Source organism: Equus quagga, chromosome 11 (genome assembly GCF_021613505.1).
Source record: "Equus quagga isolate Etosha38 chromosome 11, UCLA_HA_Equagga_1.0, whole genome shotgun sequence".
NCBI lineage: Eukaryota > Metazoa > Chordata > Mammalia > Perissodactyla > Equidae > Equus > Equus quagga.
The window spans coordinates 114,829,687-114,851,523 of NC_060277.1; the positions used below are offsets into that span (position 1 = coordinate 114,829,687).

General features: G+C 64.0%; 1 protein-coding gene across 1 annotated transcript in view; it reads left to right on the forward strand.

Moving 5' to 3' along the window:
- The window catches only part of BAHCC1 (BAH domain and coiled-coil containing 1), a 47,522-nt gene extending 26,215 nt beyond the window's left edge, over positions 1 to 21,307 (forward strand). The window contains 23 exon segments of the mRNA XM_046676350.1: positions 185 to 393; positions 591 to 749; positions 986 to 1,239; positions 1,412 to 1,742; positions 2,771 to 2,925; positions 2,927 to 3,611; positions 7,794 to 7,993; positions 8,132 to 8,268; positions 8,640 to 8,768; positions 10,872 to 10,992; positions 11,736 to 12,024; positions 12,826 to 13,008; positions 13,097 to 13,398; positions 13,628 to 13,735; positions 13,821 to 13,971; positions 14,053 to 14,167; positions 14,267 to 14,342; positions 14,467 to 14,575; positions 15,320 to 15,439; positions 15,599 to 15,775; positions 15,892 to 17,072; positions 18,198 to 18,434; positions 18,997 to 21,307. Of these exon segments, the coding sequence (XP_046532306.1) occupies positions 185 to 393; positions 591 to 749; positions 986 to 1,239; positions 1,412 to 1,742; positions 2,771 to 2,925; positions 2,927 to 3,611; positions 7,794 to 7,993; positions 8,132 to 8,268; positions 8,640 to 8,768; positions 10,872 to 10,992; positions 11,736 to 12,024; positions 12,826 to 13,008; positions 13,097 to 13,398; positions 13,628 to 13,735; positions 13,821 to 13,971; positions 14,053 to 14,167; positions 14,267 to 14,342; positions 14,467 to 14,575; positions 15,320 to 15,439; positions 15,599 to 15,775; positions 15,892 to 17,072; positions 18,198 to 18,434; positions 18,997 to 19,203 (5,635 nt within the window). The 3' untranslated portion in view covers positions 19,204 to 21,307.
- The last annotated feature ends 530 nt before the right edge of the window (positions 21,308 to 21,837 follow it).

The window sequence follows — 21,837 nt, forward strand, 5'->3', positions numbered from 1 at the left end:
GAGGCCTCTGACACTAAGAGCTGCCTGAGCCTGAGGTCTCTCCTGATCCTCCAAGCAGCCACCAACCCCCCGCCCACCACCGCCCACGCTCCAAGGTTGATGGTCACAGGGTGGGGTGAGGAGCCAGGTGGGTGGCCTGGTGACTATCCTGAGCCCCCCCGACTGTGGTCCCTATGATACACAGGGACAACAAGGACCTCGTGGAATTCACCCGGATCCACCCGTCAGGCAGCTGCCCCGGAGATCTGGCCCCTCACCTCATGATCGGCAGCAGCTCCTCTCTGCAGAGCAGCCAGCTGGGCGGGGACCCAGCCCCCCACCCCCACCCTGCACACCCCCCCTGGCTGCCCCGCACCCGTAGCCCCTCCTTGTGGATGGGGGGACATTCTTACGGTCAGTGCTCCGAGGGCAGGTCTGGGGCAGCCGGTGAGGACGGGGCAGGACAAGTGTCTGGGCCGGGCTTGGGGGTCAGGGCTGACTTGGGGCCAACCAGCCTGGTGTGGGAGGCCTGATGTGGCATGGGCCCCAGCTGGCCTGCGGTCCCTGCTCCCTGCCTCACACTGCCTGACCACTGTGCCCTGTCTCTCTAGGCCTTGGGCACCCTGCCCTGCACCAGAACTTGCCCCCTGGCTTCCCTGCCTCTGTGCCCGGCTCCATGCCCTCCGTCTTCCCCCTCTCCCAGGATGCCCCTGCACAGCTAGTCATCCTACCCTCAGAGCCCACGCCCCACCCCGCCCCCCATGCACTTGGTAAGGGCCTTCCTGGCCAGGCTGTTTGCATGTGGGGGTGTGGGAAGCAGATCTGAGAGAGAGAGCAGCCCACGTGGGGGTAGGGGCGGGAAGCAAGGACCTGGCCAGGGCGAGGGAGGCAGGTGTGAGGTGGATGAGCCGGCGGTGAGGGATGGTGACGGGGCCGGCTCTGGTGGCTGGGGACATAGCCCACCCATCCCGGCTGGGGCTGATGGCTCCTTTGGCCCTGCCCACAGCTGATGTCATGGACCAGGCCTCGCTGTGGCCCCCCATGTACGGGAGCCGGGGTCCCGCCTCCCACATGCAGCACCCAGGTCAGCTCCCCGTCTACTCGCGGTCCCAGTTCCTGCGGCAGCAGGAGCTCTACGCCCTGCAGCAGCAGCAGCAGCAACAACAGCAGCAGCAGCAACAACAGCAGCAGCAGCAGCAGCAGCAGCAGCAGCAGCGGGCTGCCCAGGCCCTGGAGCTGCAGCGGGCCGCCCAGTTCCAGGTACCCACCCCCACAGCCACACCCAGCCGGGACCCAGGGCACCGCCCGCTCCCTGTCTGCTCCAACCTGGCCTGGCCCAGGTGTCCCCACCGCACACCCCCACCCCCTACCCCCACCATGGTGTCCTGAGCAGGGGAGCCGAGCGGGCTGAGCCTCTCCCCAACCCTGACAGCGGAAGCCCGAGGACCACCACCTGGAGCTGGAGGAGCCCGCCCAGGAGAAGGCCCTGAAGTCCACTCACAAGCCAGTTGCCTTAACCCCCTCGGCCAAGGGCGCCCCCTCACCTGCCACTGCAGGCCCCGCCAAGCTGCCACCCTGCTGCCACTCGCCCGCCCCGCAGCCCCCTGCCAGCTGCCCCACACCGCCGCCGCGTCCCAGCGCCCCGTGCACTTTATCCCTCTGCCCCACCGGCAGCCCCGGGCCTGGCTCCAAGCTGTCCAGCACCGAGGACAAGAGTGGGGAGGCCCGGCGGCCCGGAGCCGACCTCAGCGTGTTGGAACCAGGTGAGAGTGGGCCGCGCTGGGCTGGCCACGGCCCGCCCCCTCCGCTCTGAGGCCTTTCCCCCCGTCCTGGGCGGGCAGAGCTGAATGACCAGAGCTGAGGGGTTCCAGGCCCCCTGGTAGGGCCCGGGACAAGTTGACTGTCCCCTGCTCTTTCTCCTCTTCCCTCTCCACAATCCTTCTGGGTCACCCATGGGGAAGCACTCAGGGTCCCTGGCAGATGGGGCAAGATGAGGGTCAGTCCCAGTCGGCGGCCGGCTCTGGGCCTTGTAAATGGTGAAGTACTGGCCTGCTGGGGACCGTGGCAGGACCCCGGGGCAGCAGCCGCAGGACCTGTCCCCAGCCATGAAGCTGGGCATGGGAACATATCCTCGGCCGTCAGGGCCAGAGATGCCACCCCGCTTGGGCCTGAAGCGAGAGAGGCGGCCCGCGGTGGAGGGGCCTGGCCGGCCTCAGCCTCTGCAGCCCGCCCACCGCCGCCTGCCAGCTCCCCCACAGCTGCTGGATTCTCTCTGAATTAGGCTGAGAGTTTACACTGGAAGCCCGTGTGGCGAACATAAAACCGTCCCAGTTCCACAACAAGGAGACCGAGCCAAGAGAGGTGGTTTTTTTTTTTTAGGCTTTTTTTTCCCCTTAGTTTTTTTTTCTTTTTTTTTTTTTATTGCAGTTAATGGGGCGTAATGCCTCTGACAGGCTGCCGCTCGTTCTGGTTCAGGGAAAGCCCTGATTCAAGTGTCTGGGTTTAAAGTGCCCCCCTTTTCTTATGAGCCATACCACACCATGCTGGAGATGGCCCCCAGGGGTCCCTGTGGCTGCGGCAGGGCCAGGGGCCTCACAGCTGTCCTGGCCAGAGAGAGGGTCCTGGGCCAGCCTGGAGGTCTGGCTCCCCCTCCACATAACCTGTCCCCGTTCCTGCCCGACATGTTCCGTAGGCACAGGGCTGGCTGGGGCCCTCCCTCCCAAATGGGGGTCCGAGGGGTTTGAGGCCACCCTCCTCCTGCTGCTCTCCTAATGATGCCCCTCTTTTGCAGAGCTGCCTCCCGGATGCACGTGCCCTGTGGCTGGCTCGGGCTGCTCTCTGCCCCTCAACGTGCACTCATCTGACCTCTCGGACCCCAAAACTATGCAAACCGCCACCCCTGGGGCCCAGCCTGAGCCAACGAGGACATTCCCACCCAGGGAGCCACCCCCCCCGCAGTCCCCCGAGCCTCGAGGAGCCTGGGCTGCCCTCAGGCGCCAGGGAGGCCACCCAGGACCTTGCCACCACCCCCTACCCTGCAGAGCAGGGACCCCCGGGGAAGGCAGCAGACCCCAGCCCACTGGAAGGGCTGCGAGAACTGCAATTCGGGCCCTTCCTCAGGGGAGGGGGCCCTGAGGCCACTGGCCAGGCTAATTCTACTCAGGGAGGGGCCCGAGAGGAGAGGACCACGGAGGAGGGGAGGGAAGAAAGGGAGCAAGGGCCCTCGTCAGGGGCCGGCCCCCAGGCCCTGGAGCAGCAGGCGGGGAGCCCGGGTGCCCTGGACAAGGCAAAGCCAGGCGAGCGGCAGGCCCCTGGGGAGGCAGAGCCGGCGGCCAAGGCCGAGGCCAAGTTCCAGGAGGATGAGCTGGAGGAGGAGGAGGAGGACTGGGGATCGACTCCTGACAGCAGGCACCTGCCCAGGACACTGCTGGGCCTGGATGCCCTAGTGGCTGCCACCATCGACCTGGGGGATCTGCCCGCTGTTGGCCTGCTGGACCCTCAGCCCTGCACTGTCCCTGGGCCGCCCAGCACAGCCCCTCTGCCCCATAGCTCAGGAATTCACGGAATCGCCCTGCTCAGCGAGCTGGCTGACCTGGAGATCCAGCAGCGGAGGAGTGAGCCAGCCCTGCCAGGTGAGCCCCCAGCCCCCTCACCCCTCTGGAGCCCCGGGGGCTGGACCCGCAGGCACGGGCTCAGGGTCAACAAGCGATAGTGGTCTTCGGCCCTGCTCAGCTGTCTCCACAGTGTGGTCCCACAGTTGCCCCTCCACCTACCAGCCCCTTGACAGGAACCCGGAGGCAGTGTGCCCACACCATATCACCCCCAGCCCTGGCTGCTGACTGGTCCACTAGGGGCCAGGAGTGCACCGGACGGTGGTGTCAGAGGAGGGGCCTCCGGGCCGCACCTCCCTGCACTTGATGTTCCCGACACCCTCAGGGCCCACAATTCTCTCCATTTCCAACCTGAGGATGCCCAGGCCCCCGCAGGGTGGGGCTCAGGGGTCGAAGCTTCTGAACAGATGCCTCACAGCCAGGGAAGGGGGAAGAAAGATGGCATCCTCCTCTGCAAGCTTTCAACGCTCACCTTCCACCTCGGGCTATGAGGCTCCTGGCCCTGGGCCTGTGCGCGGCCCTGCTCAGGACACATTGGCGCTTGCCTCCCAGGCCCAGGGGAAGTGACGCAAGATTGCTCAGACGGGTCCCCAGGCCTCAGCACTCCCACCTCCCCTGCGGCCTCAGCAGGGCTGGGGGCTGGGGGCAGGGTGCAGGATGAGGTGCTCCTGGGCTCCCCACACCCCCCAGCAGCCCCGGGGCACAGGCGTAAAGCTGGTGCTGCCCCCCAGCGAGATGGGCCAGGTCTCTGCTTAGGCTGCTCTAGCCCTCTGCTGTGCCCCAAAGGGACCCCACACGGGCCCTCCTTGCTGCCCAGGTGTCCACTAGGAGAAGCCCATCTTCCATGTCCCACAGGGAGCCCCTACCTGGGGGAGCCCCTGGTCAGGCATCGTGCTCCATCGATATTTATAGGAAGAACCCAACACAGTCCTCAGACTTGCCCACTTGTTTTCCCAACACGTGAAGCTCTCTGCTGCCCGTTGCCAGCCGCTGGCGCCTGTTGTGCTGCGTGGAGATAAAGTGAATGTTCCTGTAAAGTTAATTTCCCTGAAGGCCTCTGTGTCCCTCCTCTCCTGTCTGCCTGCACAGGGTCCCCGCTGTGCCGAGGGGAGTAAGCCGGGGAGCCCCAGTAGGGCCTCGTTTGGGGCTTAGGGCTGTAGGGTGAGGCGGGGGTGCCCCGGGCAGGGCCTGTGCTGCTGGGACCCACGTGTGAGTGTCTCTGGCATGAGGCTGCTCCCAGCGGATGCCGGTGCCGTGTGTGTGGCCACCCGGTCTGTGCGTGTGAATGCCTGCTGGACCGGCGCCCATTCATTGAATGAATGCTCACGTGGAGACCACGTGTGTCCCGCTGTGGGGGTTGCAGCTGCCAGCCCAGGCCAGGTGCTGCCATCACCAGGGTGTGTGGACCAAGAGAGGGGCCACAGCCAGGTCTCCACCCCATGCTCCCCTCCTGTCACCCGCGGGCCCCCACCCTCCCTCTGTCCCAGTGAATTGTCTGGTCTGCGCAGCCTCCCAGCTCCAGAGCTGTTCCATGCAAGTGCAGTGACCGCTTTGCCTGAAATTAATTAGATCGGCTCCTTTCTCCGAGCGAACAAACAGCAGGACTCAGAGGGAGAAATTGGGAGAACTCGGATCAGGGGCCGAGTGAGACGGGGAGCAGAGAGAGAGGCGTGAAGATCCCAGAAACAGCAGGGTTTCCTGTTGCTTCCTCCTCAGAGGGGACCCCCTAAAGTACTCCCCCAGGCTGGACAGAGCAACTGGTGAAAGGCCGGGTGGGGGTCCCAGAGAGGTGGGAGGAGGTAACTGGGTTCAGAGAGGCGATGTGGCCCTCGGCTCTGTGGCTCTTGGCTCCATGGCCGGGCCGTGGTTAGAGCCCCAGCCTGTTTGCTCTTGGGCTGGGGCCCGTCCCACCCTCACTGACCTGAGCACCCAGGGCCCCTCATAGCGCCCCCTCCCCCTTCTGGGCAGGCCTCTGCCAAGGGACCCTTGACTTGCCCCCACCTGGGCTCAGAGCCAGGGAGCTCAGTGGGTGAGCTGCCCCCAAACCCCCATCCCAGCTGCAGGGACTCAGGCCCCAGACAGATGGAGCCCTGGGGTGGGGGTGAGTGGGACACTTCTGTTTGGCCTTGGATGGTGAGGCCCGAGGGCAGGGCCTGGGCCCTGAGCGCCCAGAAGGCCCTGCTTTGCTCTTGGAGGAGCTGCCTGGAGATGTGGTGCCCCTCGGCCTCCCATCCATCCTGGGATTTGGGGAAGCCCAAATTCCCTTGGCAGAGGCCTGCCCGGGGTGGGGAGCACTATGAGGGGCTCTGGGCACCCTCTCCCTCCCAGGTGTGGATGGTCCTTCTTTCCTGAGTGAGCCTAAAACCAGGATGGGCTGCCCCAAGATCCCACCCGGGATCAAAGCCCCCAGACCTCCCTGCTTTGAACTGCCCTGCCCCCCGCCCCCCAACCTTCCCCCCGGCCAACCCCCTGGCCTTCTCCCTGGCCCACTGGCCAGGCACGGCTGTGGGGAGGAAGCCTGCGTCTCGGCCATTGTCTCTGTCTGTGACGCCCGCTGCCTGCCTGGGCAGCCCTACAAGGTGCCACGTCTTTTCACACAGCCCTGGGGATAGGGGTTTGAGACCCCTGGGGCTTGGGAGCGGGTCTATTATCGGCTCTCCCCACTGCCCCCCAGTCTAGAGAGCCAGGCTGGGTGGTGTTTGGAGCCCAGAGCAGGGCCCTCCCCCAACCCCTCCATGCCCCCTCTCTGCCCTCTCCCTGCACCCACCCTCCTCCCAGGCTCACCCTCAGGACTGCACAATCTCAACAGGCTTCGCCTGAGGGAGGTGGGGCTTGGGGAGGACAGAGGGAGGCGAGGAGAGGGGCTTCTGAGTGCTCACAGTGACCCCAAGAGATGGGAAGACCGTGCAGAACTTCCTGCTGAAATGAAGCTAGCAGATAGCCCTGCCCTGGCTGCGGGTGGCAGGAGCAGCTCAGCTCGCCAGGAGGAGAGGGCCCCCTCAGCCCCCATTTTCAGGGCACCTTTGACCCAGCAGCCCATCTCTGGGCTGAGGGTCTCCCGTGGTCTTGGCCCAGAACCAGTGTCCAGAGCTTTGAGCTTCCAGCGTCCGCCCTGCGGCTTTGTGCCGTTGTGGAGGTGGTGCACCTCACGGCTCCATCCGTGGCATCGGCCGGGCACTTCCACCTTCGTGGGGAGGCGCTCTGAAACCACATGGTTCCCCTCCTCTTCATTCAATTCATTTGTTTATCTATATCAGTGTGACTCGTGAATTCTTATTCTCTTTAATCTGTTGTAATTTGTGGCTGTCACCATTTATTTTGATGACCGAATTGTCTCACATTTGCCCCATGGAGCCCCTTTGGCTGGCCCGTGTGTGCCCATGTGTGCCTGTCTTTCTCTGAGCACTTCCTGTGTTCCGGGCTCACCCATACCTCCACTGCCCTGGAATCAGCCGTCTCCCCAAGGAGCCAGTTCTCTTCTTCAGGAGGCCAAGACCACGGCATTAGGTGTGCTCCTGGCTACTCGAGTGTCGTGCGCCCAGGCCCACTACGAGGTCAGAGCTAGCTGTATGTTCTGGGAAACACGACTGCCCACTGGCACCTCCAGCTCCAGGTGCCCTGTCTAACCCCCAGGGCTCTTCCTGGTGGGTTCCCCTGCCTAGCTGTGGCTCCTCCAGGGATCAGCCTGTCCATGTGCACCAAGCGCCCCATCTCTGCTGCCACCGCATCCCCGTGGTTGCACTTGGGTCCCAAGTCTCCATTCCAGGACTCTCTCCTGAATGGATGCTGCCTCCGCTGCCCTTTGACCCTGCGCTGGGCCATCCCTCCCCACCCCGCTAGGGCTGTGATGCTCCAGGTTTTCATGAAGCCAGGAGTGGGTGCACATGCACGGGCAGTGTCTCTTAGAAGTGTAACAAGCTGCGTGACTTTACTAGGTTTGAGGTCTGTCTGGAGGGGTTGTGCCATCCCAGCTGGCCTGGCCCACAGTAGCCAAAGGGGACTTCTCCCCAGGCAGAGGCAGCCCCGGGCCCCATCTTGCTGTTCCTGGCCGCCTCACCCTCATCCTTGGTCCTCACTTCTCAGGGAGCAGGGCAGCCCCAGGGGTCTGGGCCATGCTGAGATGCAGGCTGGCATCCAGAACCTCTTTGAGGAACAGTGCGTGTCCGCCACCCGCACACACTCTGATCTTCATGTCCCCCACAGAGGAGGAGGATGTCCTGGCTTTCAACCTGCAGCGCCTGGCCACGCTGGCCTCAGCCTGGTCCCTGGTGGAGGCCGCTGGCCTGGACAGCCCTGCCTCCTCAGCCCAGCCCCTTGCTGCCGACCCCCGCAGGGCTCCCACGCTCACCCCCCGCATGCAGATCCTGCAGCGCAAGGACACCTGGACCCCCAAGACCAAGCCTGTGAGTGGGGGACCCTGGTTGCCCCCATAGCCCAGTGCCCTGAGCCCGGGGGGACCTTGAGCACCCAGGCCGGCCGCCCACTTGCCACGTCGTGAGGCCCTGACGGGGCTCATGAGCTCCTGTGCTCCTGCCCACCAGGTATGCCCACTGAAGGCCGCCATCGACCGGCTAGACACGCAGGAGGTGGAGATGCGCATGCAGCTGGCAGAGCTGCAGCGGCGCTACAAGGAGAAGCAGCGGGAGCTGGCCCGCCTGCAGCGCAGGCATGACCACGAGTACGCCTGGGGTCGGGGGGGACGGGCACGTGTGATTCAGGCTCCCGGACAGATGTGGGTACAGCCCAGCCCAGGGCACCTCCTCGTAGGCAGGGAGCACCCTGGTGGACCAGCTGAGCTGGTCAGAAGCTGGGGCCTGGGAGGGTCCGTTGAGGCAGCAGGATGATGAGCTGTTCACCCAGCAGAGAAACCAAGTCGGGGCGGGGGGTCCAGGTGGGAGAACTGCCAGCAGAGGCTGGTGCAGCCTCCCCGGGTCAAGTCTTGGGAGGGCCTGCCCCCCGCAGCTCCCCAAGGGCAGTGCCCTCTCCTGGATCCCCATCCGGGAGCCAGAGTGGGCATAAGTCTCAGACCGCCCCTCCTGTGGCCCCCAGGAGAGAGGAGAGCTCGAGGAGCCCTGCGAGGCGAGGGCCGGGCCGGCCAAGGAAGCGCAAATACTCCAGCTTGCTGCCTGCCCTGCGAGCCAGCGGCCCACTCCCCAGGGGCGATGGCAAGAAGGTCAAGTGAGTCCTGGGTGCGGGGCGGCCACGGGGTGCCTCAGGCCAGCGGGTACGTGGTGGGGCTGGCGCTGGGCTCCTCTCTGGCTCCCCAGCTGCCCCCACTTCACAGCTCCTCCTGAAGACCCAGCATTCCCTCTCGGAACGCTGGGCCACAGTGACCACCCAGCAGATGGAGCCCAGGCCAGACGTCCCCTTCCCTCTGCCCACTGTCAGCACTCGACCCCACCTGGGCTCCTTTCCTCTTGGAAGTCACTGTGAGCCCGGAGGGCGGCCACACCACCTCCACACACCCGGCCGTGGCCAGGGCTGTGGCATGGCCCCACCCACGCCGCGGCCTGTGGCCCGGCGCCCTCGAGCATGAGGCGGCGTTGCGTAAAAGCCTCTTTATCTGCGCTGTATAAAGTCGTTGGTCACGCTGCGGTGCTGCTCACGGCTGCCGAGCGATGTTATTATCCATTACCCGCCCGGCAGAGTCGTTGGCGCACTCCCGGGCCTGGTATAATTGTCCTTCTCGGCTACAAATTGCCTCTCCCGGCAGGCCCATTTGCATAAATCCTCCGAGCTCCTCCAAACACGATTGGCGCGCGCGTGTGCGCACTGCATCAATCCTGATGATTCGGTAATAATAGTTAAATCGGCACTAAATGGTTCCTTCAATTAAGACAGAGGCAAAAAATTAATCTCGGGGCTTTATGTCACAAAACATTAGCAAACGCAGAGAAGGGTACAGGGAGGGGTTTGCGTCGGCTGCGGGTGGTGGCAGGGAGGCGCCATATGGCCGGGGGGCCTCCCCGAGCTGTCCCTCCGCCCTGCCCAGGTGTTACCCTGCAGGGGGCTCCAGGTGTCCCCCTTTGAGAACCGGCCAGCGCAGTGGGGGCTGCTGGCTAGGGTGGTGCCCACCGATGCCAGGGTCTGGCCAGGGGCCCTGTTGGGGAGCCCCTGGCGAGGCTGCCCCACACTGTGCTCTAGCCCACCTGGCATGAAGCCCCCAACCCTGAAAGCCCATCCTGCTGTTCACTTGCAGCCACTTTCTCCACTGACCCTAGAAGCCGGGCCCTGGCTGGAGGGCAGTGGCCTCAGGACAGGGAAGGAAACCAAGTCCAGGGAGTTTCCTTCCTAAGGATCAGGGCTCCCTCTCGCCACCTCCCCGTGTTGGGTTTCTACACTCCCCATCCCCCTGTGGGGCCCTGCCCTGCAGGGCTGCTGGCAGTTGGGCCCAGGCAGGAAGTGGGAGGGCTGGGGCCTGGGGGCCGAGCATGGCTGCAGGGCCCCGCTTCCTGCCCAGCCTCCTCCCTGGCTGGGAAGGGGAAGGGGAACTTCCGGCCACACGGGCCGGGGCCAGGCCGGGGCTCTCAGCTTCCATCTGTGACTCGTTTTCATTAACGCCATGTTGGTGGAGAAGGGGGCAAGTGAGAGGTCAGCCCCCGTCTAGCATAGGACAGCGAATACAGGCATCTCCCCGCTCACACATGTGGGACATGGGGAAATTGAGGCTCAGTACTGGCAGCTTCCCGGATCCCGTCTGAGAGCTGGGCGGGGGGTACAGGGTTCCCTCCCTCAAGACACTGAATTGAGGGCAGAGGATGGAGCTCTGAGGGGTCTGAGCCCAGCAGAGCATCCCCTGGGGACCCCCTGGGGACTGGGAGGCAGAGCTTCCCTGGTGGCTGCCGCCACCCTCTTCCTGGCAGTGGCTGTGATGATAGAGGCGGCCGCATTCTCAGGAGCCTTTCCCAGCGCCCTCTTCCTGATTTGGTAGCAAGTGGCTCCCCGAGGGCCTCAGCCTAGCAGAGAGGCACAGTTGTTACTGTCTCAATCTTCCAGTGGAAAGACTGAGGCTACAGACCCGGTCACACAGTGGCCCAGCCAGCCACGGAGCCCTGGCTCCTGAGCCCAGGGCTGCGCCTCCAGTCAGAGAGCCGAGGGTCTGGCTGGGAGGCAGGTGCCCAGGGGGGCTGAGTACTGGCAGAGGGGGGTCTCCCAGACATGCAGTTGCACCATGTGACCCCCCCCCCCCGGGGTGCCCTGGCTGCCGCCACACGACAAGGCCCAGGGCGCCCAGGTGTGCCTGCGTCTGGCCTGCACTCACCTGTGCCCCTGCACCCCCAGAGCCGTGCGGTCCAGCCTGAGCCTACTGTGTGCTGAGCTGCGGGGCGGCAGCGACGAGCCCACGAAGAAGCGGAGCCGACTGGAAAAGGGCGTCCGTGTGAGCCTGCAGCCCGCCCCTGTGGTGAGTCCCAGGTCCGCCCTCGGGCTCAGGGTGCAGGATGTGGAAGAGACAGGGCCTGAGCCCACGGGGACACTGCCATCCTACTCTGCACCAGCACCCAGCTGGGCTGCCACTGTTCAGATGAGCAAACCAAGGCCCAGCATACTTCAGGACCTCAGGAGAGGCTGGTCTCTGACCCTGCGGGTGGGACAAGGAGCTGGTTATGCTCTGTGACCCCCTCAGCTCACAAAGGCAGAAGGAACAGGAAGGCAGAGAAACCCCAGGGTACAGAGAGGATCTCAGGAGTGGGGTCCATGGAGTCCATGGGGCCTGGTGCACACCTGGTGTAGTGCAGGCTGATGGCAACTGCCCCTGCCCTGGGGTGGGCTGGCCCTCAGGTGCCAGCATGCGTTCCTTCTCTGTGCAGGGGGCGCCTCCTGCCCCTTCTCTATCCCAGGGTCCGGGGAGGGACAGGTGAGGGGCGGGTCTGAGCATGATATCACTTTGCCCATCCCTCCCAGAGCACACACAGCCCCCTGGGCCCTTGGCCTCCCTCCCCCTAGCCTGAGTAGGGGAGGCGGGGGGTGGCTATGGGGTGGGGGACAGGACAGGCACAATTGTAGGCTCCAGTGGGCAGGCCCTGTGCCCCTGGGCCAGAAGCTGTCTCGGCCCTTTGGAGGGCAATGCCAAGGAAAGTGACACCTTCCGAGCATGGCTTGGGGTGAGGGTCCCAGTGAGTGCAGCTGCTGCCTGCCCATTTGCAGGAGAAGGTTCGGTGCAAGAAGAGCAGTAGTCAGGGCGAGCTGGTGTCCGCAGTGGCCCACAAGGTGGCCCAGCTGAAGCCGAAAGTCAAGAACAAGGGGCTGCCCACCACCCTCAGTCCCTTCCGGCGGAAAGAGGCTGCCCCAGGTGGGCGAATTCGGAAGAAGTTGTCTCGAGCCCAGAGCACTACAGTGTCTGGGGCAGCCCGGCACCCACAGCCCGACGGTGACGGCGGCAGGGAGACACCCAAGTTCCCTGCCCAGCCGGCAGAGGCCACGGCACACGAGGCAGGCAAGTCATTGGTCTGAGCGTGGCAGCCAGGACCTCCGGGCCGTGGTCCCTTGGAGGCTGGGGGAGAAGGCGGGCAGAGGCTAGGACAGCCTCAGGAGCCAGGTCAGGGCTCATGGGGTTGCTGGACCCAGGGAGGACCTCCTGCTGGCACGGGCAGGGGAAGAAGACCCCGCCCCAGGGCAGAGCACAGAGGTCTCTCTGCCCTACCCCCACATCAGGGCAAAGAGGAGGAAAGAGGCCCCTGGATGCATCCTGGAAAGGGGGCTAAAAATAGCCCTTCTGCTGCCCAGCCTGCCTTCCTGCAGCGTCCGGCCATGCTGACCTGGAGGGGTTATCAGGCCCCCAGCAAACACACATGTCCAGAAACAGGAGCCTGGAAAAATAGACGCTTCCTCCCCTCGAGCCCCTGCCTCCCCAGGTCTCCCCTGAGAAGGAACAAAGGGAGGGAAAGAGGAAGCAGGAAGTGGGAGGCCATTTGACGGGAGGACTACAGAAAGGGGGAGGGGCTGCCCTGGGGAAAGCTCCCCAAGCTGGCAGGGAGGGCACCCCGCTGGCCAGGGTATAAGAAAGGAAAAGGGAGGCAGGGAGAAGGGCAGAGAGGTGCCTCCCCTTCCCATCCCCATTCCCCCTCCACAGGACGCCTGGCCAGGTGCCTGCCCCCAGAGCCGCCCCAGGGATGACAGTGACAGGGCCCCACTCAGCCCCCAGCATATCCACACAAGAACGGTCAGCTCCCCTGATTCCAGCCCAAAATGGTGCTGCTCTGACGCCAGGTCACCCGGACCCTCCACCTCCCCCCAGGCAGTGGCTATGACAGTGAGACCTGCGAAGGTCTCTTAGGGACAGAGGCACCCCCCAAGGAGCCTGGGCTGGCTCTGCATGCTGGGGCCAGTGTGGCTGCGCTGGGGCCCTCGCCCTCCTCCGTGGTCAAGATGGAAGCCAACCAGAAAGCCAAGAAGAAGAAAGAGCGACAGGGCTTGCTGGGTAAGCAGGCGCAAGGGCAGCTGGGGTCAGCCTGGCCAGCAGGACCCCACAGCTGGGACCCTTGCAATCGCCCCCCTCCCTCCCACAGGGGCCTGCCGCCTGTCCAGCCCAGAGAGCGAGGTCAAGATCAAGAGGCGGACGGTGAAGGCCAAGGTGGGCACCAAGCTGGAGCGGGCCCCGGGGCGCAGGCCCCCAGGCGCGCCAGGCAAGAAGAAGGCCAAGGGTAAGGCCAAAGGTGGCCTGCGGGCAGAGCCGGGGTCTACCCCCAGCAGGGACGCCCTCTTCAGCCCCACCCGGGCCTTTACCTGCCGCGAGGAGGGCAGCAAGCTAGCCAGCGAGCGCCTCAAGAGAGCCACACGCAAGAGCACAATGCTGCAGCCAGGACTGCGGGTGAGGGCCAGCCGGCACCCCACAGTCAGTGGGCACCCTCCCAAGGGTTCTGGGCCCAGCAGGGTGGGTACCAGATGCAAAAGACCTTGGGGACCTCGCTTCACCCTCTCCTTGCTGAGTCACAGCCTGGGGCTCACACTCGGGGTCAGCACAAGTCATACCCTGGGCCGGCCACCAGCTGGGAGCTGGTGCCACCCTCACCTCAGTCCCTTCCCACCTGCCCCAACAGCGGAAGAACGGGGCCCTGTCCATCGCCCTGTCGCCCCGCAATGCCAAGGCCATCCTGGGGAGGGGCAGGAAGGTGGCCAAGGTGAAAAACAAGGCCAGCGGCAAGCAGGTAGCGTCCCCCACCCCTGGGGTCCGGCTGGGGCACAGACCTCTCCCACAGCCCCCAGAGGGAGCTGACCCCTCTGGCCCCCCAGGGCAAGGGCCGGGCGGTGAGCCGGCTACTGGAGAGCTTCGCAGTGGAGGACGACTTCGAGTTTGACGACAGCAGCAGCTTCTCGGAGGAGGAGGAGGAGGACGAGGAGGGTCCCAGTGGCCCCCTGAGCGCAGAGCAGAGCGCCGCCCTGGGTGAGTGGCGGGAGGAGCACTGAGGGGCGGGGAGAAGCGGGGGCGGGCAGAGGCCAGGTGCTGACACCACGGTCCCCCCAGCACGTTCGTGCACCATCCACAAGGAGGACCTGCAGGACGGGCTGGCTGTGCTTATCCCCAAGGAAGACAGTCTGCTGTATGCGGGCAGCGTCAGGACCCTGCAGCCCCCGGACATGTGAGGCCCGGGTGTAGCTGGGGAGAGGGACGCGGGCCGTGGCCTCCATGGGTGGCCGTGGATGCGCAGGCCCCTTCACACTCCCCCAACACCTCTCAGCTACAGCATCGTCATCGAGGGTGAGAGAGGCAACCGGCAAAGGATCTACTCACTGGAGCAGCTGCTGCAGGAGGCGGTAAGGGGACAGCCCCCGCTCGGCCTGCTGCCCGGGTGAGGTGGCCTGGCTGCACGAAGCCCGTCGTGGTGCCCTTGGCCCAGCCCTGCCCGCTCAGGGCTTGCCGCCCCTGCTATTCCCCCAGGTTCTTGATGTCCGGCCACAGTCCAGCCGGTACCTTCCCCCCGGTACGAGGGTCTGCGCCTACTGGAGCCAGAAGTCGCGTTGCCTGTACCCAGGCAACGTGGTCCGAGGTAAGCTGCAGCCAAGGCCCCCAGCCAGGCTGATCAGCTCCTCTCCTCAAGCAGAGCTGCAGATGAGGCCACCTTGAGGCCCCCAGAGAGCCGGAGGAGGGGCTCCTGCCTCTCGGGGGGGGGGGGGCGCCTCCCACCAGCCCTGCTTCCCAGGCCGAGCCAAGGCAGGCAGAGCTGACAGTGGGGTCAGCTCCTCTGTCACCAGGAAAGGCCAGGGGGTACTTGGGGTAGAGACAGGGTGGGGAGCTCTGGCTCTCCAGAAGGCCTGGCAGGGAAGGGGACCCAGAGCCCCGGTCCTGGGGGTCATGAACTGGTACATGGGCACCAGCTCCCCTGGGGTGAAGCCTCCTGACCTGCCAGGCAGGGGATGTGGGGCCCCTGGGGTCTGATGGGCAGGTGGGCGGGCAGGAGGCCTCAGCCAGGGGTGTATTTGCACACATGCACGTGTGTGTTGGGGGAGGTTTGGGCTCCGAATCCTTGTGTGCATGCCCCAGGGTGGGGGTGATGGATGGCGGTAATATTGTCGCTCCAGCCACAGTGCAGGAGGCAGAGGGGAGGCCGTCTGCTTCCCGCTGTGGCACCTCCAAGGTGGAATGTGATCAGGGAGCAGAATCTGCCCAGCGTCATTTGTCAGGCGCCTGGGAGCCCATCCTGTCATCCTACCGTCCCGGCCACCTGGCCGCCAGGGAGAGCCCTGTGGGTCCTGAGCAGAGGGCCACATGCTCAGATGGGCCCCGTCCCCAGGAGCCTCCAGTGACGAGGAGGAGGACCTGGACTCAGTGGTGGTGGAGTTTGACGACGGGGACACCGGCCACATCGCCGTCTCCAACATCAGGCTGCTGCCTCCGGACTTCAAGATCCAGTGTGAGCCCTAGGGCCGCGGTGGGAGGCCTCTCGCTGCCTGGTCAGCCCCACGCCGGAGTCGGGCTGGGCCTCCCCTGGGTCCAGACAGACTCCCGAGGAGGGTCAAGAGGGGGCCGTCACCCCACGGCACAGTGCTGAGGCCGCCTGTCCACTCTGCAGGCACAGAGCCCTCGCCGGCCCTGCTGGTGTCCAGCAGCTGCCGGAGGACTAAGAAAACTTCCTGCGAGGCCCCCCCACCCAGCGAGGCCACTGCCCCCAACCTGTCACCCAAGGCACATGACAGCCCTGAGGCCTCGAAGACCCCCGGGAAGAAATCCATCAGCAAAGACAAAGCTGGTACTCGAGGGGCTCCTGAGAACCCGGGTGGGGATGCACCCTCGGGGTGGGGCAGGGGGGCAGGAGCTGGGAGGGGTGGGCAGACGGTCCCTCTGACCCTACCTGGCCTCCCCCAGGCAAAGCAGAGCTGCTAACCTCAGGTGCCAAGCCCCCCTCAGGGGCCTCAGACCACTTCCTGGCCCGCCGGGGCAGCCCTCTGCTGAGCTGGTCGGCAGTGGCACAGACCAAGCGGAAGGCAGTGGCCGCAGCGACGGCGGGCGGCAAGGGGCCGGGCGTGCTGCAGAACCTCTTCCAGCTCAACGGCAGCGCCAAGAAGCTGCGGGCCCGCGAGGCGCTGTTCCCTGTGCACAGCGTGGCCACACCCGTGTTCGGCAATGGTTTCCGTGCCGACTCCTTCAGCAGCCTGGCCAGCTCCTACGCGCCCTTCGTCGGCGCAGGCGGGCCGGGCCTGCCCGGGGGCGCCCACAAGCTGCTGCGGGCCAAGAAAGCCGAGCGGGCCGAGGCCGAGAAGGGCGGGCGGCGGCGGGCGGGCGGCGAGTTCCTGGTCAAGCTGGACCACGAGGGCGTGACCTCCCCCAAGAATAAGAACTGCAAAGCGCTGCTCGTGGGCGACAAGGACCTCGGGCCCAAGCTGGGGCGGCCCCTGCCCAGCCCAGGCTACGCACACCCAGCCCTCGTGGGCAAGGACAGGAAGGGCCGGGCACCCGTCCACCCGTTGCCCGTGGGGCTGGCGCTGCGCAAGTTCACGGGCCAGGCCGAGTACACGCTACCCTGCGACAGTGACTGCCACAGCTCCTACTCGGACGAGGAGGAGGACGAGCCCGGGCTGGCCCCCGGCGTGCCCTCCCGCTTCCTCGCCCGCCTATCCGTGTCCTCCTCCTCCTCGGGCTCGTCCACCTCCTCCTCCTCGGGCTCCCTGTCCACCTCCAGCCTCTGCTCCTCGGACGACGAGGGCTCCTCCTACAGCTCGGACGATGAGGACCCGGCCCTGCTGCTGCAGACCTGCCTCACCCACCCAGTGCCCGCCCTCCTGGCCCAGCCCGAGGCCCTGCGTGCCAAGGGCAGTGGCCCCCACGCGCATGCCCAGCGCTGCTTCCTGTCCCGGGCCGCGGTGGCCAGCGGGGGCGCGGGCCCCAGCGGCAGCAAATCCAAGCTCAAGCGCAAGGAGGCCATGAGCTTCTCCAAAGCCAAAGAGCTTTCCCGGAGGCAACGGCTGCCCTCCGTGGAGAACCGGCCAAAGATCTCAGCCTTCCTGCCCGCCCGGCAGCTCTGGAAGTGGTCGGGGAGCCCCACGCAGGTGGGTGGGCCATCTCCCTGTGGGCAGAGGCCTAGTGGGGAGCCCTGGTGCCCTGCGAAGCTGGCACGTGTTCCTGCTCCTCAGCTCCCTCTCTCTCTCTCTCTCTCTCTCGTTTTGGGGTTTATTCTATTCAATTTCAACGGAAAAAATTAGGAAACTCAAGGGAAGAACAAACACCCACCCATGATCCAAGGAGGCAGATGACCACTGTCTCAATTTCACCTCCAAGTCCTTGCCTTTGCCTATATGATCGTGTGAATAAAGTTTGCAATGGGGCACGTACCCTGTGTTTTGTCCTGCCTGTGGCAGTTCCGCTTGTCCACAGTCCACAGTGTTGCATTGAGCTTCTTTTCATGTTGATGAACAACACAGCCAGCTTTGGGAGGGCTTCAAAATACCACCGCACGGATGCAAACGTTGTCTTTGCCAACGTTCTATGGGTGAACATGTAGTTGTTCAAGGTTTTTGCCCTTGTAGACGACGCTGCAGGGAACAGCTCACAGTTTGGCCCTTGTAGATGACACTGTAGTGGACAGCTCATGTTTTTGCCCTTGTAGATGATGCTCCAGTGGACGGCTCATGTTTTTGCCCTTGTAGACGACGCTGCAGTGGACGGCTCACAGTTTGGCCCTTGTAGACGACGCTGCAGGGAACAGCTCACAATTTGGCCCTTGTAGACGATGCTGCGGTGGACAGCTCACAGTTTGGCCCTTGTAGATGACGCTCTAGTGGACAGCTCATGTTTTTGCCCTTGTAGACGATGCTCCAGTGGACGGCTCATGTTTTTGCCCTTGTAGACGATGCTCCAGTGGACGGCTCACAGTTTTACCCTCTCTGCCTTCAGATCCCACGTTCCTTTAGTTGGTTCAGTCTTGATGTCATGACCTGGTGGGCAGGGTAGACCCAGGCATGACTGACCTCATCCTGGACCCATGGCTTGGTGGCCTTCCTCTGCCAGTTGTCTTGCCCTCACAGATGCCCGCGCACACACAGTCACACACGAAACATGCCGTCTGTCCCTCCTGCTCTGTCTCTGTCATTCTCTCTCCTGCACCTCCCAGCCACCGCCAGTCCCCGAGGCTTGGGCCCCCGTCAGCCCTCTGCTTCTGGTTGTCTCCCCTGCAGAGGCGGGGCATGAAGGGGAAGGCCAGGAAGCTGTTCTACAAGGCCATCGTCCGGGGCAAGGAGACGCTGCGCGTCGGGGACTGCGCCGTCTTCCTGTCGGCCGGGCGGCCCCACCTGCCCTACGTCGGCCGCATCGAGAGCATGTGGGAGTCGTGGGGCAGCAACATGGTCGTGAGGGTCAAGTGGTTCTACCACCCAGAGGAGACCAAGCTGGGGAAGCGGCAGAGCGACGGGAAGGTGAGGCCCCTGGGGTGCTGTGGGCAGGTGGGGATTCTGGGGGGGTCCAGAGCCAAAACAAGGGGAGTGGTCAACTCGGAGGCCCCTCCCCAACCCCACCCCTCAAAGCCTCCCTTCTCAGGGTGGCCACAGGCCCCGGAGGAAGCAAGGCAGCTGAGGGCTCGTGCCCTGGAACCCCGGTCCCTCCCCAGCCGCACCTCCTCCCTGGCTCTCTGTGAAATGGGTGATGACTTCACCTCGTGGGGGGCTATGACCCACAGCAGCAAGTGGCACCAAGCAGGTCTCATCCGAGGCAGTGCCTCTCTGCCCCATGGCCCTCTGCTCCCTGCCTCCCAATGCCAGCCTGAGACAGAAACGTCCCCCATGCCCTCTCTGCTCTGCCCTGAGGAGAGCTTGGGTCTGCAGACAGTGCAGGAACAAGTGTCCCTCCGACTCCGCCTGGCTGCCCAGCGAAGAGGCTCCTTAGTCTAGGGACCCTTCCAGAGCCAAGGGATTGGGTGGGGTGCACTGGCCGAGGCCGGCCGCCGACCCCGAGTGCTCCTCGCCCTCCTGGCCCCCACAGAACGCGCTGTACCAGTCCTGCCACGAGGACGAGAATGACGTGCAGACCATCTCCCACAAGTGCCAGGTCGTGGGGCGTGAGCAGTACGAGCAGATGACGCGGAGCCGCAAGTACCAGGACCGGCGGGACCTCTACTACCTGGCGGGCACCTACGACCCCACCACGGGGCGCCTGGTGACGGCCGATGGCGTGCCCATCTTGTGCTGAGCCTGCGCCCGGCTGGCCCGCGGAGGCCCTGCCCGCCCAGTGGTGCCCGGGGCGCGGAGCCGCGAGGACGCCAGACAGGCAGCAGCCAGCCCCGCACCCCAAGGGGCGAGTCTGAGCAAATATGCAAACCCACCAGGCGAGACCCAGGCTTTTTTACTATTTTCCCTGGAAAGAGAGCTCTGGGCCTCAGATCCAGTCCCACCCTGTCTGCTGCGGAGGGTCGGCTGTGGCCCGCCGGCCCGCCGCGCTCTCTTTTCCCGCCGGCAGTTCACGAGAGATTAGAATCCAAGCCATATTTTCCCTAGTACCTCCGACTGTCTCCCACCAGGGAAAGCAGAAATCAGGTGTGTTGTCTATTTATTTCTCTCTGTAAATATTGTATTTCTGCGGGGAAGTTTTACGGAAAAAAAAGTGGAAAAGGATTTTCCCCACACGTGATGAGAGTGTGTGCGTGCGTGTGCGTGTGTGTAGAGATTTTGTTCTGGAGGGTTTTCTTTGAAAATGCACTGTTTTCCTCAGCATAGCTGAGTTCCAACTGGGGCATCTGTGATGACAGAGGCAGCTGAGGGTGGGGGGCGGGGGGCTGGAGGCCATAGGAGGGGTTGAATGGGACCCCTGGTGACACCCGCTGATCTCTTCGGGGGACTGTATAAGACGAAAGTCACACAAGTGTATTTCCTTTTAACTCATCTCCTAGGAAAAAGAGTTCTGGGGGGAGATTCAATAATGAGGGTCCTTCGGGGAGAGAAGGGATCCCAGAAGCTAAAATGAAAGCCAGGATCAGCTGGGCCCCCAGCCCAGGAGTGTGACAGCAGCCATACGTGTCTTACCTCTGTTTAAAAAAAAAGCAAAAATGAACAAATATTTTGAAGTACCGATATGAAAAAGTGATGTTTTGATTTTATTTCCTGAGTATTCCAAGTTACTGTTGATTTCTTTTCCGATGGCCAGTTTGTCCAGTGTCCACTCAGAGCAGGGAAGGGACTGGCCCCCGCCAACACACGTGGAGGTTTCCTGCGGCCACTTGGCAGGGCGAATAGCTTGTTGGGCTAGTGTTGGGAGCAGGGAGCGAGGGCCCCTCCTGCTCGCCTGAGCCCACACCCTGACCCTGAGTGTAGGGAGCTCCCCTCCGCCCAGTGCCCTGGGCACCAGACCCTCAGCGCCACCCCAGGAACCCCAGAGAACATGTCACCCTTCACTTGTCCCACGGCCAAGAGGGACAGACAGGGCAAGCTGGACCTGTAGCCCCACAGACCTTGTCCCCAAAACTCACCAAGGGCCATGTGTTCCCATGTCCCACTTCCCCGGGGCTCCCCTGGCCCCACCAGGAGCCCCAGGAAAGCCCCCCAAGCTAGCCACTGCTCCTTAGGACGAGTTCTCATGTGACCCACAGCCCAGGTGCCCAGGAAACAAGGCGAGGCAGCAGGTGCCGGCACCGCAACCTGGGCCCTCAGACCCCTTTCTTTCTGACCAGGAGACCAGAAAACCGTCCCGGCCCCCCTGGAGGGCCCTCCTCCCACTCCCGGCGGCTCCATGGGAAGTGCAGGGATGGGGAGGGGCCCCTGGACCCCAGCTTGCCCTCCGCCTGACGCTCCCCTTTGTCTGGCCGAGTGCAATATTTCATTCCCGGTGGGGGCGTCCCGGTGGCATCCGCTGGCCGAGGGGCTGCCAAGGCTGGGGAAGCAGGAAGATGCCGAAGGGGAAGACGCGCCCTGCTCCGCGTGGGGACAGCCCAGCCGCGAAGCGCAGCCCAAGGCTGCTTTCACCCCGAGCACCCAGCAAAGGGAACACGCCCTCATTGGGGGTCCCCCACCCCGGGTCTCTGCTGTCCTGTCCTGTCCTCTCTCCTCCCCCATCTGTGTCTGTGCGTGTGGATGGTGCGGCCCCTCCCCCAACCGTGGTTAAACCTGGCAGAAGCTCCCCTATTGTAAATGTGTAAACGAAGAGGATGGTTGGGTTTTTTTCAATGTAAACACTAAAAACAAACAAACAAAAAAAAAACACAAAGGTTTTATGAACAGCAAACTCTATGTAAAGGCATTTTAGTATTAAATTTTCTATTGATAACTTGCTTAAGAATAAATATATGAACTATTGTACAGTTTTCGGTGGTCTGGAATCCTAATTGTGCCTCAGGGTCTGTGTGCGTGTCGCACGGTGACTCCCTGGAGCCCCAGAGATTTGGGGGGTCTCAGCAGACACGCCCAAGCCCCTGGCCTGGGGCGTCTCAGCCAGGCCTGCCGCCTGTTGGGCGGAGCGGAGCCCCTCCAGGCACCGGCCTCAGGCCCGTGAGAGGGACATCCATCCAGAATGGGTCTGGGGCGGCCGGGGCCTCTGAAGGTCTGTCTTTATAGATCTCACCAGATGTCGGTCAGATGTCCAGCATGAACCAGTCCATGTGGCCAGGGCAGACGCCCCTGGAGGTGAGAAGGGGAGGGTCAGCCCGCAAAGGCACAAGCACAAGGAGGAAGGGTGGTCCCCAAAGTTCTGTGGCCTGCAGAGGGAATGGCGTGGGCCGACCAAACAGCAGACACCGTCCTCAAGGAGAGCATGAATTTATTCATTCAACAAACATTTTGTTGACTGACAGCTGCGCATGGGGTAATAAATAAACAACGCCCCTGATTGTCAGAT